General features: G+C 37.6%; 1 protein-coding gene across 2 annotated transcripts in view; it reads left to right on the top strand.

The window, feature by feature from the left end:
• HMGN3 (high mobility group nucleosomal binding domain 3) overlaps positions 1 to 16,861 on the top strand; it is a 23,321-nt gene extending 6,460 nt beyond the window's left edge. The window contains exons 2-6 of one of the 2 annotated variants that reach the window (XM_048297641.1): positions 8,160 to 8,210; positions 11,878 to 11,907; positions 12,562 to 12,609; positions 14,930 to 15,043; positions 15,549 to 16,861. In XM_048297641.1, the coding sequence (XP_048153598.1) occupies positions 8,160 to 8,210; positions 11,878 to 11,907; positions 12,562 to 12,609; positions 14,930 to 15,043; positions 15,549 to 15,587 (282 nt within the window). In that variant the 3' untranslated portion in view covers positions 15,588 to 16,861. The other variant, XM_048297642.1, reaches the window with a different exon arrangement.

The raw sequence follows: 16,861 nt of genomic DNA, 5'->3' as shown, positions 1-16,861 counted from the left end.
ACAGCGGCACAATGAATGTGTGGTAACCTATTAGAAAGGAGTAGGCTGGGAATGAGCAGCTGGCTGCACACAAGAGAGAAGAAGTAAGGTGCTCTTATACCAATTTTATTGTCAGCAAAATCGACAGTGTGGGACTTCACAATTTGGACAGCAGTTCAACAGCTACTTCAAGCTGGCATATACAGGCCAGAAGCAGAAATCCCAGATGCCCATTCCTGTCCTTTGATTTAACCTGTGAGATACCATATTTGCTTGAGGTAGTTTTTGGCCAGACCTGCCTGCTGATCTAGTTTCCCATACCTTGACATGAAGTGTTAAAACTGGAATTGGCAGGAGTGATTAGGTGGGGTAGGGCAGAATGCTTCTTAGCAGCAGCCAGGCATTCATCTTTGATTGATTGTCCCTAACTCAGACTTTCTAGAGGAGTATTATTTAATTCATTAGAATAATCAGAACAACTCAGTGCTCAAATTGTATCCTTGCAGCAGCGGAGGGAGGAGGCATTTGGCTTGGTTGTTATTTTGTGGACTTTTACCCCCTTGGTGTCTTTGGAATTTACTGGTTTTTGGAGATATACAGCTCCCTTCTTCCAATAGTAAAGAGTAGGTGTTCTTGGTAACGGTGAAAGCTGCAAATATGAAATGCTGTGTTCCCTAAGAACATTGGAGTCTGTCTGCAGAGAAGAATTGTGTATGTTCCCATCAATGCCAGCTTTGTTGGGACTGTTGGTATGTTTGCTCATCCCACCTAGCTTTCTCCACTGACCTAATGTTAGCTGTGTTAGTAGTAGCTTCTGTTATGGAAAATGAAGGTCTAAGGACATTTTAACCTCTGCAGTGTTTTGTTCCTCTCAAGCAGAGTTGAGGAGATGTGTTGGTGGTCTGTTCGGAGAAGGAAATCATCCTTTACCTCTGCTGTATCATTTCTTCCTTATCCCACCTGTGCCTGCTTGGAGACATTTTCATTTATTCTTCTCTTGAAGCTGCATTTTGTTTGCCTGTGAAGCTCTTCGTTCTGGCTGTTGTAGTGGAGCAATACTCCTTTTAACCACAGCTGTAATTCTTAGTGGGATGTAAGAGATGGGGGTATCTAAGGCTTTGTACCAGTTGTGGCTTTGCTACCTGCTATCATCATCTCAGAGGTTTGATGTTTTGTAGTACCAGTTAGCTGAAACAACAAAAAAGGTCCTTTTTCTATGTTATTGTGGTTTTATCACAGTAATGTCCTCTGGCAGAAGAGGAATTAAACACCTCTTTTCAGTCCTTTACAGTATTTTTGTTTGTCAGAGGTGGCTATTTTAGAGAATCAGTTGTTATAGAAAGTAGTTACCTAAATGTAATTTCTATTTTTAGATAAAATAATTTGTTTTTTCAGAAGTACTGTGTGCTAGTTTCACTTTGCAAATCTGATCGGTTCTATTTAAATACAGATTTTGGAACATAATCTTGAAGGTTTTAAAAACTGCCTCTCTATGTATGTAGACTTGGATGAGTTCAGCAGCTTCATCTCACTTGCAGAACTGTCATCAGCTTTGAAAGTTAGAGAAGTAATATTAGGAACTGGATTTCATCCATCATATTTTTTGAATCTGCCTTTCTTTTATGGTGGCAGTAAAATGGTTAAGCAAATATAGAGACAAGAATTTACTCACTACCTAGCTGAACTTTCACATCTGGTGTTCAGGGGAAACTGAACAATTTCAAATGCTGGGTGCTCACTACTCCCATGGCTGATCTGTATTTTTCAAAATGCAGCTGATTACTTCACTGTCTGAAAGAGAACTGTCTGTCTAATTTTAAATCACAATGCTATATTTTTTAAAAATCTGAGCCTCTAAAAACTGCTCTTACTTCTTCACTCTGCCATAGGTAGATGTCATATTCAAAAACTGACTACAGGGAAGATGAACTTGTAGGGAAAAATAAAAGCCAAACCAGTTGTGAGATTTTTTTAAAATATTTGTCCTATTAAATATAAATGCATTTTCAATTATATTTGTCAGTCTTTGACCCTCTTGTCAGTGGGAATAGCAAAACCTCAATCTACTATGCAGGAATTTCCTCTTCTGGAAAAGCACTTATTCTGTCTGGTTTTGGTTATGTGGAAATACCCCAGTTCTAACTTGATTTGCTGTCTTGTCTGGAAGAGCATAAAGCTCACAGAAATCACCTGTCTTAAGAATAAAGGAATTTAATAAAATGTATTTTCTGCACCTACTGATTTTATTTATGGCCAGCCTTTTTGTATTCTTATTTTCTTGTATATTCTTTGAAAATGCATCACATGTCAACAAGTCACTCTGCTTGGCTAGAATCATTAAGCAAGAGTGGAAACCTTGATCAGGAAGTGTTTTCCCTGATTTTCCCCAATTAATATGTAATTAACATATTAATAAAAGGGATATTAGTGCTTGTCTTTAAATTTAAACCTTTAAGTACCATTCATCTTTTCAGAGCTTTAGGATCTTGACATTCTCTCCCAAAGAATTAGAAAATTAAGTATTCTGCTCTTAATAGATGGAGGGATTTAAATTCTAGAAGTTACATTGTATAATATTGTAATAATTATTAACAAAAATATTAAAATATTGTATACTTAAAAAATAAATACTTTAACAGCATGGGGTTTTGTGTGGTTGGTTTTGTTTGTTTTGTGTGGTTTTTTGTTTGGTTGGGGTTTTTTTTGTGAAGAACTTATTTACATGTATATACAAGAAAACTCAACCTCATATTTCTTGGAAGAGAGCAAGACAGATATAATTTCGAATAAGTATTTAAGAAATCCAGCCAGCCACTAAACAGTTTTATGCTGTACTTCCCTTGTGGTTCTGGCAGATTTACTCTTTTTTTTTTGAGTAGCAGCATGCAGAGTTTTTTTCCTCATCCAGGATCAGACTCTTGGTAGAAAAAAGAAATGAAGCTGTGTAGTAGAAAGAATACCTGATTTCTTAAAGCATTTATTAGGGGGAATTAATTTTACTTGCAAAGCTAATTCACGTTGGCTTGGCAGTGAGCACTGTTCTATCCACTGAAAACAGATCAAAGAACTAGCTGTAAACAAAGGTTAATGATAAGATGCTGGAGGAGCTAAATGAGGAAACAATAGTTAGAATGGTATTGCAGGAGTTGGTTGGTGTTAAATTAGTCGACATGTAGTCTTCATTAATCTAAACCAAGAAATAAACAGCATTTTAATTACATTTATGAACTAGCTCAAAATTCAGAGCTGCTCTGAGGACAAATAATTAGAAGATATAGCATGTATGGGGAAACCATTAATGGCATTAAATTTAGTCTAATGCATAGTTCTACTCAAAGGAAATGAGGAGTAGAAAAATTTTAGGAAAAGGTTGCAATAAATCCTGAAAAAGACTTAGGACTTGATACATTTGCTCCTCTTGCAATGTGTTTTTTCTTTTTTTCAAGCTTTTACCTTATTTTGGTTGGTGAAAAAAATTGTAGGAGGAATTACCAAAAGCATTACATCATGGAAATTGCAGCTGCAAGAGTGAGCCAGGAAATCTATGGGCAAACCCCCTTGTAGGCAGTGTATCAAAATGTGGCTGAACCAAACAGCTTGCAAAGAAGGGAGGAAATGCTATTCAGAATGCTCATGTGCTAGGACAGTTAAGGCTTTCTGCCTTTCTAATTTCTAACTTCTCAATGTGGTAGTTAGAATGAAATTTGCATCTGCTTTTTTTGTTTGTTTGTTTTGTTTTCATATGGGTATGAAAGGACTGATTTCTGTCCCATCAGAGCCAGGGTGTTGAGTTTCGGCTTGTAACAAAATCCGTCAGAGAATGAACCATCTATTTAATTTTATACCGACCTTCTACTGGCTGTTACTTCTCATGTACTTGTATTCTCATTCTTCAGGCTTTTAATGAACTCTTTTGTAATAAATCCATTCATAATAGTGCAAACAAAATATTTATCTGGAAGCTGGACCTTGCAAGTTCAAACATGTATCTTTGGATCTCTCAAAAGACATCAGTGACTTCAGTGCTTTGGGTTATTCTACTCTCATTATATACTGCTTATATTCCAGGGTTTTGATTAGAAAAAATGAAGCTTTATGTTTCTTTTGTGGTGCACCTCTACCAAATACTTAGCTGTAAGAACAATAAAAACAGGAAATTGACCTGTATTTTCTATTAAATATTTACTTAAAACAATTGTCTAGTTTTCTGTTTTCAACCAAACATTTCTGTAATGATGTTGGCATTGCAGATACTGCAGTATTGCCTTGATGTGTAGAAACACTGGTTCTTACATATGCTTCACAGCTGGTGAAAGAGATGTATATACAAATAAGCTCAATGTTAATATTCCTTCAGGGTTTTTTTAACATTCTCTACCATCTATTAATATTCCTTTATTTTTTCCAGTCCACTCAAAGTAATTTTCTAGGTTGCTCTTAAAAATAGCTGGGGCAAAAGCAAGTGGAAAAAAAAAAAGCCAGTTGCTGATAGACAATCTTATGGTTTGAAAGTTATGCAGCTGCGACAGGTCTTGCAAAGCTTAGCTACAGCTTAATTTGCAATCTTATTGCCAATATTTAGTGCTAATAGAGATGTGACACAGTATGTGGTCATCTGAACCTTAAACTTGCTAGTAGTTCAAATGTCAAAAACATATTCAGAGATAGACAGTCATGTACCTCTATGAGGAAAAAAAAAAAATCACTGTTGCCTGTGTCTGTATTTGCTTTTTTATTTTATGTTTTGTCTCTTGTAGGCATCCCTGCAGTATCAGGCACTGCAGGCCTATAGGGACTACTTTATGAATATAATACCGACATATGATGGAGTACAGCTGAAGAATTACTGAGGCTCGAGTGCTGCCCTTGTCAAGTGATTCAGTTCTCATAGTGGTCTTTGATTTTGCTGCACAAAACTTGCAGTGTGGATATCCCTGCTCCTGACTAGTTTATGATGTACGGCACAGTATTCAGGGTGCATTTTAATGTGACTGGGGTGTCATGTGAAATATGGTGAGCCATTGCATTACGTCATGGGGGAAATGTGCCAAGGGGATGGGTTACTTAGTACATTTTGTTGCTTTTGGAACCAGAGGTTCTTCAGTCGTTTGTCACTAGGACAAAAAATGGGGGAAGAGTTCCCGTGGAAGAGTTAAGGGCAAAGGCTTGAAGGTTTTGGTGGTATCTACATAAAAGTCCTGTGACTCCAGATAGTAGTGCAGACAGTCTCTGCTTGTGGCATGCCAAGTTCTTTGGGAACTATGCTTGGCGCAAATCCATTTGTGTATAAATCTCTCTTTTCCCCAGGGAGAGGAGAAAGTACTGCAAAAACTGGTATGAAGAACCACATCAGCTGGGACTCACCAGAACTCATAGAGGAGAAAATAAGTTTCTGTTCGTCTTTTAACAAATACACTGTTAGCCATATCTGACATATACTTTCTGTGTGTGTGTCTATTGGCTGCAATAGATAGACAGAGTAGATGGAGTCCCAGGCTGCCCGCAGCTGCCCTGTGCCACTGCATTCTTGTCTGTTGTACTGACTCAATTGTTTGTGCAGCTGTGCAGTAAAATTATTCTGCTGGAGCAGGGAAGACTGTATATTTATAATTTGTCTATATATTATAATATTTATGCATTTGTTTGAGCAGCAGGCTATTTTTCAGCTGGATCAATTACCTTACTCATGACATGGCCTCCCACACAGCTCTTCCAGCGTACTGGGGAGCCAAAGCCCGGGAGGATGAGCCCAGCCACCAAACGCCTGGACTTGCAGTGATTGCAGAGAGGAGGGAGCAGGTCTGAAATGGAAATGAGAACATGTCAGAACCCCTTGCTGCTTATTCACACCTCTGAAATTATTATTATTCTCCATGTCCCTCCATGGAGAAAAGTTATGTGGCCTTCAGAATTGCTGTTGGTTTTTCTAACTTGAAAGGGAATGCTGGGCTAATTAATTATCTAACTTAATTGAGGTATGTTGTGTAACATATCACAGTAGTTAGTATACAGAGGTTGTGGTTGCATTAAGAGTATTTTAATATAATTTTTTCCCCCTGCGATTAGCCTCATGAGCAGTTTTTTAATCTGTTGTCTAGCAGTAGTCTTGGCATCTAAAATCAGGCTGCCCTGTCTATCAGAAATGTAGGAGACTTCTCTTTCGTAAATGCTAAACAGAATGGGGTAAATCACTGTGTGTTAACTGTGTAGTATTGCAGGTGGGGAGTTAGCTCTTGTGCAATTACTGCAAGGCTATTGGCATGTGGCAGTGCCATCCTGGGATAATTTAGCCCTCTCTCAGAGCTCTATGATTCCTAAAAGTGAAGCAGGGTAAAATAGTCTGATTGTGGAGTGTCAAGTCAACTTCATTTAGATTAAGATGAGTTTCTTAGCTTGGCTTCCAAAGGAGATGAATCATGCCATCTTTCTGTCCCTACCCCTGTAAATCTAAAGTCTCTTGACCACTGTGAGGAAAAGATTATAAAATCTCAGGGAACTTCCATATAAATAGGTTCTGCCCAGGACAGGAAGGTGCTATTCAAGTTCCCTCTCAGGCAAAGGTTGCAGCACAATTTTTTTAGACATGAGAAAATTCATATGGGAGAAACAGATGTTATGAACTCAACAGAAAAACTATACCCAGAGCATGTCCTGTGAGCCGAAGAGGAAAGTTGTAAGAAACAGGACTTGTTGCTGACAGGAATCATGGAATAGCTTGTTTTTGTTTTCTTTCTGACTTGTGATGCTCCCAGCGTCACAACATGAAGCTGTAGTAACTCCTTAGTAACCAGACTGAAAGACTTTCAGAAATGCAAACCTGAAACGGTCCTGCAGGTGACTGGTGAGGCTGCAATTGCATAGGGAACAGTCAGGCTCCATTTTGGATGCCTGACTTGCTATTCTGAGTTGCTCTACGCTGTGCGATGCTGCTTAACTTCCTGCTGTTTTCAAGCTACTTACATGATCAGTCCTCTCCTCTTTTGAAGCAGCTGCTCTTGTGGCGTGCTTCCTTTCTGTCGGGAGAGTGCACAGTAACAAAGCCACGTTTTATTCCCTGGTGGGGGGATGTCTTTCTGTAAGTGTGTTAGAGCCCAGTGCCAGGAGAAGGCACTGGTCAACTGCTGCAAACTAGCCGGTCATTTTGTCTGCTCCAAACCATAGCTCTCTAACTCTGAGACATTTTGTGTCAAAATCTGCGAGGAAGTTTGAATTAAGATTGAAATGGAAGGACAAGTGAAAAGATAACTACCTTCCTTCCTTATTGATTGAAAAACAAAACAACAACCAAATTGCCTTCTCTGCTGCCTGTTAAATGCCTTTTTAAAATATGCTGTTCTTGTAGTTCTCCTCTAACTGCTGCTGCTTGCTTTTTATCCAGGAATCGCTTGCTCCTACACGGGAAACCCAGATGTTTGCAAAATGTGAAGTAATACATCTTGAGTTGTAAACAAAAGAGAAGCCTGATTTCACCTGCCCCCCACCACGCCTTCTTTAATTTAACTAACCTTTCTCTAGTACCTGGGCAAGATTAGTGTTAGGCTGTTCAGGCTGAGACTTTGTTCTTGAGAAGAAACATGTTTGTCCCGAGCTTTCCTGTCAATGTCTCAGTATTATACTGATTTATGCTCTTCTGATGGAGGAGGTGAGATATGATGGAAGGATACTTTTAAAACTTCCAGCTGAGTGAGGCTGAGAGGAAAAAGGAGTAAAGGAGGTAAAGAAGTCATTCATTTCAGTAACGCTGTGGTTTTTTGGTTCATGTCAGTGCATCTCAATAGGTTAGATTCATGTTTGGGAAAAAATGTGTTAAATTTCTTGGGAATTTCAAAAGCCATCATAGAGCAAACCTCAGATTTCCAGTTCCTACTGTTGTGCAACCAACAGCTGATTAGGTGGAGCTCCCACTGGAGCCTGTGGATGCTTTAGTTAATTGCCTAGAGGGACTCTGAGGGATAGTGTGTGATATATGTATGTACCTGGTGCTCAGTCCTCAGATTCTTGCCTGGTTTTGGTAAAGAGACTGGTTTGAGTGCAGTGCATATGTTGTACATACTAATGCAGATTTGTCAGGCTGCTTGAAGTGTTGCAAATGAAAGAGCAGTCTTCATAATCTTTGTTTTGCTGTTGTCTGCATGCTTTTAAGTCTGTAATAAAAACACTGATTTAATATTTTCTTTCAGTCTCCAGAGGGTGCTGAAGGCAAGGATGCAGCAAAAGTAACTAAACAAGAGGCAAGTATATAGAGAGATATATATATATATATATATATATATTTAATTTGTTTTGGCATGTAATTATTTAACTGGAGATCTGCAGTCTTGTATATCAGAAGATTATGCATTTCTCTGGCACTTCTGGTGTGCTGTTTTCAGTGGGAATAAAGACAGTAAACCACATTTGCACTCTACCTGGCTTGATTTTGTCTTGGCGTACTGAGGATTTATACAACATTATTATTATTATTACAAATTATTATTATTTTTTTTTATTTTTATTATACAACTTATTAGTACACCAAATAAATTCGAGAAAGTTTTAAGGCTTTGATAGACAAACTCTGGTGGATCTTGTGGCAATTACGTAGTATGTTACTGCCTGGGACTGTTGCTCTGTCTCTAGTAGGTTGGCAGAAGAGGGTTAATGCACGCACCTCAGCCAGTCTACTTCAAAACTATTCTTAGCTTAAGTGACTGATGGGAGGGTGTCTTGAATTAAGATACCAGACTCTAAACTGGAGCAGCTGACACATTTGTGTGTTTTCTTTGACTGGATTTGTTTAAAGGACACAGTACATTCTGTCAGAGAAGGCAAGAAGACAGCTGGTGATATCTTGATATCCACAATAAAGTTTGCTAATTTGTTTTTTACAGCCCTTAATGTGAATTTAAATAACAGGTAGAGAATTATGAGAATTTGTTTTCTTAGGTTGCCTGATTTTGTGGCAGACAAATTTAAATCAGGACCTTGAGAAGAGTGGGTGAATATTTAATTGCTCTGATTGTAAATCTTTGAGCATATTTGATCAGGAAAATAGCAAGTAAAGTATAGCCAGCTCTATGGTTTACTTGCATGTAAGGAGCACTTTTTCATAAGGTTCCCCAAGCAGGTTCTTAAAGAAACTAACTAGGATGGAAGATCTTTCTAAGAATTTCTAACATATAAACTTAGGAGAATAGAGGAGTGGAGGTTAATTTTCATAATGGAGGAGACTGTAAGTGGCGTATTAGAAGGATTTGTGTTTGAGCTTGTGCTGCTGAATATATTTGTTAATGATCTCTAGAAGAGGTACTAAAGAAATGACAAAGTTTGCTGAAGTTTACAAAAGTTGTGGAGGTAATCAGAGGTGAAAGAGGCTGAGAAGGCTGTTATGTCACTGATAAAAAAGTGATAAAATATCGAAAGAAATTCAATATGGAGAAATGCAAATTAATACAGAGGGAGAGGGGAAGACCCAGTGGTGGTCACCAAATGAGCTGTTAATCAGGGGAGAGATTGTAAAATCACAGTGAATAGTTACTAGAAAATGGCAGTAGTTCTAAACAGAAAGTAACTAAAACACAGGAAAAAATGCTAGAGGACACAGTAAGCATCAGTGTATCACAAGATTAATTTGTTGTGCTCTCGGATATGGGACTACTAAATGAAGCTCTCCTGATAGATGCCATGATAGAATTAAAAGGATACCAAGTACAGTGGGACAAATAGAGGATGTAGAGCAGCTTTTAAAAAAAGGTTAGCAACCCAAACTGAAAAAACCAAACAACACAGTTTTTCTAGGATTCTTCATCTTTTATATAATGGAATTGTGATAAAATAATTAGTAACACAAAGAAAGGCAGTTAGAGAATTACTCTTCATGAAAGCCATAAACAAGAGAAATCTAATGAAAGTTAGAGGCAAGAAGTTAAAAGGAGAGACAGCAGAGGGGGAAGGTTTTGCTTTTTATTTTCCACACAGTGCATAATCCCATTATGGAGCTCATAGATGTCACAGGATGTTATGGAAACTGAAAGTGTAAATGAGGACTAGGTTATTAGACAGATTTGTCTAGAAAATAACCCTTGGGGACTATTTAAACACATGATGTGCATATGATATCCAGGTTGGAAAGTTGGCAACATCAGATTGCCAGAAGCTGGTGCAGTAGGAGAGTGCAAAGTGTTGTTCTGTCTGCTCCTTTTCATAGACTCTTTCTGTAGATGTTTGCTAGAGCGCCAGTGTCAAACAGGCTCTTGGGTGAGCTGCTAATTTCTGGGTTAGTACAGCTGTTTGGAGAGGACAAAGGTTCCCAGAGCACATGAAAATGTGACCTTTGCTGACTTGGCTCTAGTTCCCTCCTTATAATCAGATAACACAAAATACGTGCAAACTCCAAATGAGAATTAAAATTACTTACCTGTCAAGCATTTTTGAAGAACTTACGGTTTATGCTGACTTTCTTATGGCAAACAGGTCATGGAACAGGAACAGTTGGGAGGTAGGGAAGAGAATTATAACTTATGTAAACTGATACATTATCCCTTAAAAAGTAGATACTAGCAAAACGTTTCAGTTCCTAAATATTAAGGGATAGAAATAATTGATTAAGAAAGCAGATTTGTAAAAGATGATACCTTGAGTGAGTTCTTTGATTACCTGACCAACTGAAATGCTTTGTTTGTCCTGTTGTAAAATAATACTAGGCTGCCTCTTAAACAGTTGATACGCTAAATTGCCAAGAAAAGAGAGGTTTACCTTTTTGCTGTTAATGATGCATAAATATTTCATAGCTGAAAATATCTTTAGGTATTTTTTGACTTCTGTTTTGCTGGATGCAGATTTGAACTATTCACTACTGCTTTCCACTAAGAATTCTTGAATGGCTCCAATGAACACAAATTACTGCATTCTTCAGATATTAACAAGAACTATTTCCTGTTGCAGGATGCGCAGAGCTGTGTTTTTTCTGCTCAACTTAAATGCTTAATATGTAATTAAGAAGTATTTTTGATTCTCTTTTTAAGTTGAGTTATTTTGGATATTTGCTGCAGTTTAGTTCTCCCTTTGTTTTGGCCACAGGTGTAATTCTAGTTTTATGACATAGACCAGATTTTAACTCAGTTTATTAACCATGCTGTGTAACTGGATGAATCTGTTTTAATTAATACAAAAATACTGTAAACAAACTAACAAGCTAACAACTATTTTTAAGACTTCAGTAATAAATTTATGACAAAAAGCAGGATGAAATAAAATTTAATAGGGAAAGTGTGTTGAAGTGATAAAAAAGCTGGAGAGAAGCAGAATATCTGGCTCAAGTCTTTCCTTTTGAGATTTGTGTTTAAATAGAAGAAATAATTTCTCCCTCTCATCCTGCAGCTGTCTTTGTGCACCTGGACTCTCAGAGCGAGTGTGTGGAGAACTGAGGAAGTGGAAGGACTTAGTTTCATGTTTTAAAATTTTAGCATACTGATATCCTCTAGAGAAGGATGTTAACTTTATTCACCTGTTAATCAGATGGTATTTGTACCCACTATTACAAGTAACACCTGCTAGATTCTAAAAACATAATTCTAAGTATGTATGAATGAGGTTCAGAGTCCTTTGCACAGGTAGTCAAGCTTACTGGATTTGTGAACCTTTCATAGAGGAAGGGCCTCAGAAGTAGTTGTAAAAGGGTGTGTGCCTGAGGTATTTAACTGCTGAGATTTAGATGTTGTAATTCCTGAACAACTTTTATTTCTAACTTCCACATCACTTTGTCCCTTTAAAAATTTGAGTGTCCAAGGTGAGGAAAATGTGAATTGTTTGGCAATAGACATGTATAGTTTATGCTGTCCTATGAAATGACTGATACTATGTTGCTTTGGATACTTTTTCCTGTAAGCCTATAAAAATGTTCATTTTTTTTCCCTGTAGCCCACGAGACGATCAGCAAGACTGTCAGCTGTAAGTATGTATAGTATCTCCTGGTATATTCTTTTCTAAGCACATATGGTTTCTCAGACCAAACAGGTTTTTTACATTTTGCTTGATTCCATTTTTATTCTTGCTGAGGGGTATTTGAGAACTCCATCAATGAAGTTATCTGTGTTTTCTTGGTTTCAGGTTTTCAGGTTGTTCTGACAAAAGATACATTTCCCCACTTCAGTGCAACACTGTCTGTTAGGTGCAGTATTGACTTTGTATCATTTTGCAGGCTGATGTTAGTTGTGGAAATGCAGCTACTTCTCTGGAAAGGAGGAGGAGCTGTGTTTCAAGGACTTCATTTGATGCCACTGCTAGCACTTGGCTTTAGTTCCTCTCTCTGTTAGAACATAGCTGACAGGCGGTTTTTTTCATAGTTACTACTAATCTTCATGTTTTACTCGTAGAATGACCCCCAAATTACTTTCACTTCTAGGTGAGTGAACTAATGCAAACAGGTGTGTACAGAGAGGAAGTGCATTTATGCATTAAGGTTTTTCAAACTTTTTATAGATGCATACTATTGAGCAGGAAGTAAGGGAAGGTGTAGGGTGGGGGGGGAAGCAGGGTGTGGAGGAGACTGACTGGCTTCTGGTGGTGCGCCTAACATGTTGTGCAACTAAAAATGTTTTATAGAAACCTGCTCCACCAAAACCTGAACCCAAACCAAGGAAAACAACAAAGGTAAATACTCTTTCTTTTTAGTTACCATTGTTTTAACCTATAGTAAGTAAGTATGTTCCTTCTTTACATTGCAAACAGTTCAATTCACAGCATTTTTTTTTGAGGCATGGGCTCCCCTGCCCTCTCTGCAGCTCCCTGCCCCCCCTCCCTGGAAAAAACCCACAAATTAGATCATTCTTTTCTTTTTGTTCCACCCCTTCCTGGCCTCATTACTGGCCCAAAGAAAATGTCTTGCCTATTTGATATGCAGACCATGTTAGTTTGTAGTGAATTGCTAGTTTAAGAAGAATTTTTACCTTTACTACACCTTTCCTGAAAAGTACAGGCTTGGTTGAGTAAACTCTACCTGAAACCTAGCAATTTCTACAAAAGCATTTGAGATTATTCTGTGTCATTCTCTTTCCTTGTCTAGAGGTGCAGTACTTCATTTTGTACTGAGAAACTCTTATCTGTTCTTGAAGCCTGGCTGTTGCTGAGAATGCACAATTATAATTAAAGGTGAAATTAAATATATTTAAATTGAATGGTTTAGGTTTTCTGGGCCAGTTACTGTCAAATTAAAATCTTATTAGTGTTTGAAATACCTTTTCAGGATTTCTGCATATAAATCATGTACTTCAGAAACTGTAGATTTATTTGCACCTAAGGGGAATGTTGAATAAGAGCAATTGCTTTATTGGAAAAAAAAGCCCTCATGCTGGACACTGAGTCTAGCACTCCTCACACTTCCATTTTTCAAGTCCTTTTATTGTCATCTCAGTTGGGCAAGTGCCAGGATACAAAGTCCACATGTGAAAGGAAAACTCTTGACTTCAAACGCTGTGTGATTTATCAAATAAAATTACCAGTAAAGTCTTGCTGAGTCCATCCTGCTCCCCTCTTAAAAAGAGTATTAATAAAGAAGGAAATGTGGTAGCTTCCATAGCTTCGCGTACCTGTGGGATGAGCTCAGTGTTATGGACTCGGTCTAAGTTGCATGAGAGACATTGGAAGCTTATTTCAGGTGACTCAAATCCTTTATGACATTACTGTAAGTAACTTTTTAATACAGTAATCTTTTTTTCCCAAACCCTAACTGGATCACATTTTAAGGAGTATATTAATTCTGGCCTCCTAAACAGAAAACGGCAAGTGTGTACTCTGGACTTGCTAGTAAACAATGGAAGATGGTACAGACTTGAGATAATTTTGTTAAAAGCTTGCATGTTATGAATTTACAAAGTCAACTCCTTAGTTTGTTCTTCTGTAGGTAAAGAGTTAGTACTATGCTCATACCACTAGTAAACTTCCAAATTAAGCACCACAGCTGCTATGTAACATTGGAGCTGAGGGGTGGAAGGAGTAATTCAGGCTGCCCTGGAACTGGGATTACTGGTGCTCTCACCTCACTGTCCCACTTCTGTGTGGAGATTGGTGGGGAAAGGTAGTTAATGAAGGAAGGCAAGCCTTAATATCCCTGTTCACAGCTATTATTGCCATTTTGCATGGAGAATTCGGAGCAAATGATTGCATGAAAGATAGCCAGTGTTTATCAGAACGACTTTAAATATTAATGTAAAATTGTAAATGCAATACCATTTAAATTTTTTTCCCATTGCATTTTAAATACTTATGTCTCTGCTAACCTTTAGATCACAAACATAAATAAGTACATAGAGAAAGAATTTATGAAAAAATAGTAGACTTCAACACAGGAATTAAGAGCAAATCTCAAAATGAAACTTTGGCTGTTAGAATAGTTCCTTTTGATAAATTTTCTGCTTTGTGTTGCTGCAGATGGAATTTTATTGGTGTTTGCCTCCCTAGTGTGTTGGCTGGTTCTTTCATTGACGTGGAATGACCATCACACACGTTATCAACGTAACAAAAGGAGAGCCAAGGAAAAAACTTAATTTTTAAAATCTAATTTAATATTTTATGTTAATTGAAAGTGTAGTGCTGTAGTTACACAAACAGTGTGGTGTTTGTGCTTGGCTCAATAAGCTTTCAATATACTGTAATTGGATTTGTTCACACAGATATCCTGTATGCACCTCATAGATCAGCTCTACCAAAATAGTCTGATATGGTTTTGTATCCCTGAAAAAATTAGCAGAAAAAGGAAAGAAGCAGACACCACCACTTTCTAGGAATTTGAGTCTCTGTACAACTTATGTGGATTTACAGTTTCCCGATAGCCTTTAGATGGTTTTCTGTTTCAGTCCAGCACATGCAGCTTGCCAAGACTTGCTGTTTAGTTCATGTGAAAGTTTTTTGATAAAGATGCAAGGTTCTGGCTACTCATACAACATCTATGGCCATGTTTTTAATCTTCTGTCAGAAGGAACCTGGGACAAAGGCCAGCAAAGGTGCTAAAGGGAAGAAGGATGAAAAGCAAGAAGCTGCAAAGGAAGGTACTACACCATCTGAAAATGGTGAAAATAAAGCTGAAGAGGTACTTTCCACACATACCTCCTGCTGATTGAATCAGTGTTTTTAATTATTCAGCCTTTCAGACATTGTTAGCATGTTCATAATGTTTCTTTTTATTGCCCATAATGTTATTGCAGATTCGCATCTCGCTCAACTGTTAGTGTTTCAACATCCAGAGGTGCCCCACCCAGCACACTGTCAGTAAAAGGGCAGATTGAAACAGTGAAAGTTAAGGGTGCGGTAGAGCATTCAGCATGTGTGCAGTGAATAGAAACAGGTGGTAGTGTGGTGCTTTTCAGTGTGAAGGATGGAAGCTGACAGGTAAGGCTTGTATTGCTTTTGAAAAGCTGGGAGCGATGAGTTGAGAAGTGTGTGACTGTACCTGTTCCGGTTGTGTAAATGTCGTATGGACACAGGTTTGGAACTGAGCTGTTGCAAGAAATCGAAGGAGTAAGGATAGCTTGGGTATTTAGGTACACAGTAGAAATTCACCATAGTAATTTAGTTTCTTTCTTTCTTCTCCACAGGCTCAGAAAACTGAATCTGTAGGTGACAAGAATGAATGAAATACCATGAAAATTTTGGGTTGATTTTATGTACCTCTTGGACAACTTTTAAAAGATATTTTTATCAAGTATTTTGTAAATGCTAATTTTTTTAGGACTATGATAGTTGACATATTAAACTGTATATGAACATTTCCCTTCTCATAACAGTGCTTTTAGAAATTCCCGTTGTTGCCAAGTAATATAAATATCAACTTAATATTGCAAGGTATGTGTAAAATTGGATCAGCATTCCATACACTTGCTTTAAGAAATTATGTCTTGTGCATATGGTGATGTTTTTACTGTGTGTATTTGGATTTTTCATGCAGTTTTTCTAGAGCAATAATCAGTGGTGCTTTTGTACTTAGGTTTTATGTGATTTTAATGAAACATGGATAGATGTGGCCACCTGCTGACTATTTTGGGTTCTTTTAATGGATTAAAATAAAAGGTCTCCTTGCCTGCAAAACTAAAGACTCCTAATGTTTTCTCTAAATCTGAGGAATGCCTTACTCATATCTTTGACTGTTACAAGGAAGACTAAATGATTTAGTAACAGTTGTTTTGCATGTGGTGTTTGCTTTTTTTCGCTGATGTCTGATTAAAAACCACCCACACAGGAGTAGCAAACTGGGGTTTTCAGTGGCCTACAATTTAAGGGCCTCACAGATAAATTCTTCATAGATACAGTCATCAGATACACTGTCACAGGGTGAGTAGAGTTGCCATACTCTGTCAGGATATTGTGTCTTCAGTGAGCTATCAGTACAGAACAAATTCCTTGATTGATAGAGACATACAGCAATTTAAAAGTAACTTTGTTTCTCCCCCACTCTCTTTTCATTAATGTGCATTGTAGTCTATGGAAAACTTTCTCTCTATCCGTAGCCTCAAATTTAATATAAATAGTAATTACTGTTCTGCTTCAGCTGAGGACAGTTGTTAATACATTGAAATCGCTGTTAAACAGTGCTATATATTTGGTACCTGGTAGAAATGGAACAATGAAAGTTTTTTTGAGGTGATTGTGGTGATGTGGTAGATTAGCTAATGATTTTTTAGTGTCCATGTTTCAACTCTGCAGCTCATTCTAAATACCTTTTATGATTTTTCTCCTTCTCTTTTCTCTAGGGGTCCTGGTGTTTCTATTGTTACTTCTGGGATGGGAGGGGTGAAAGAAAAGATGTTCCCTATTCTTCAGTAGCATTGATTTGTATTGCTCAAGTGGTAGCCATTATGTCTGAGGATACTTTTTGCTTGTTTAAGTCAATAAATAAATGACTGTTGCCTGA

The sequence above is a fragment of the Corvus hawaiiensis genome, chromosome 3 (genome assembly GCF_020740725.1).
Source record: "Corvus hawaiiensis isolate bCorHaw1 chromosome 3, bCorHaw1.pri.cur, whole genome shotgun sequence".
Taxonomy (NCBI): domain Eukaryota; kingdom Metazoa; phylum Chordata; class Aves; order Passeriformes; family Corvidae; genus Corvus; species Corvus hawaiiensis.
This window is presented reverse-complemented; position numbering and strand designations above follow the sequence as displayed.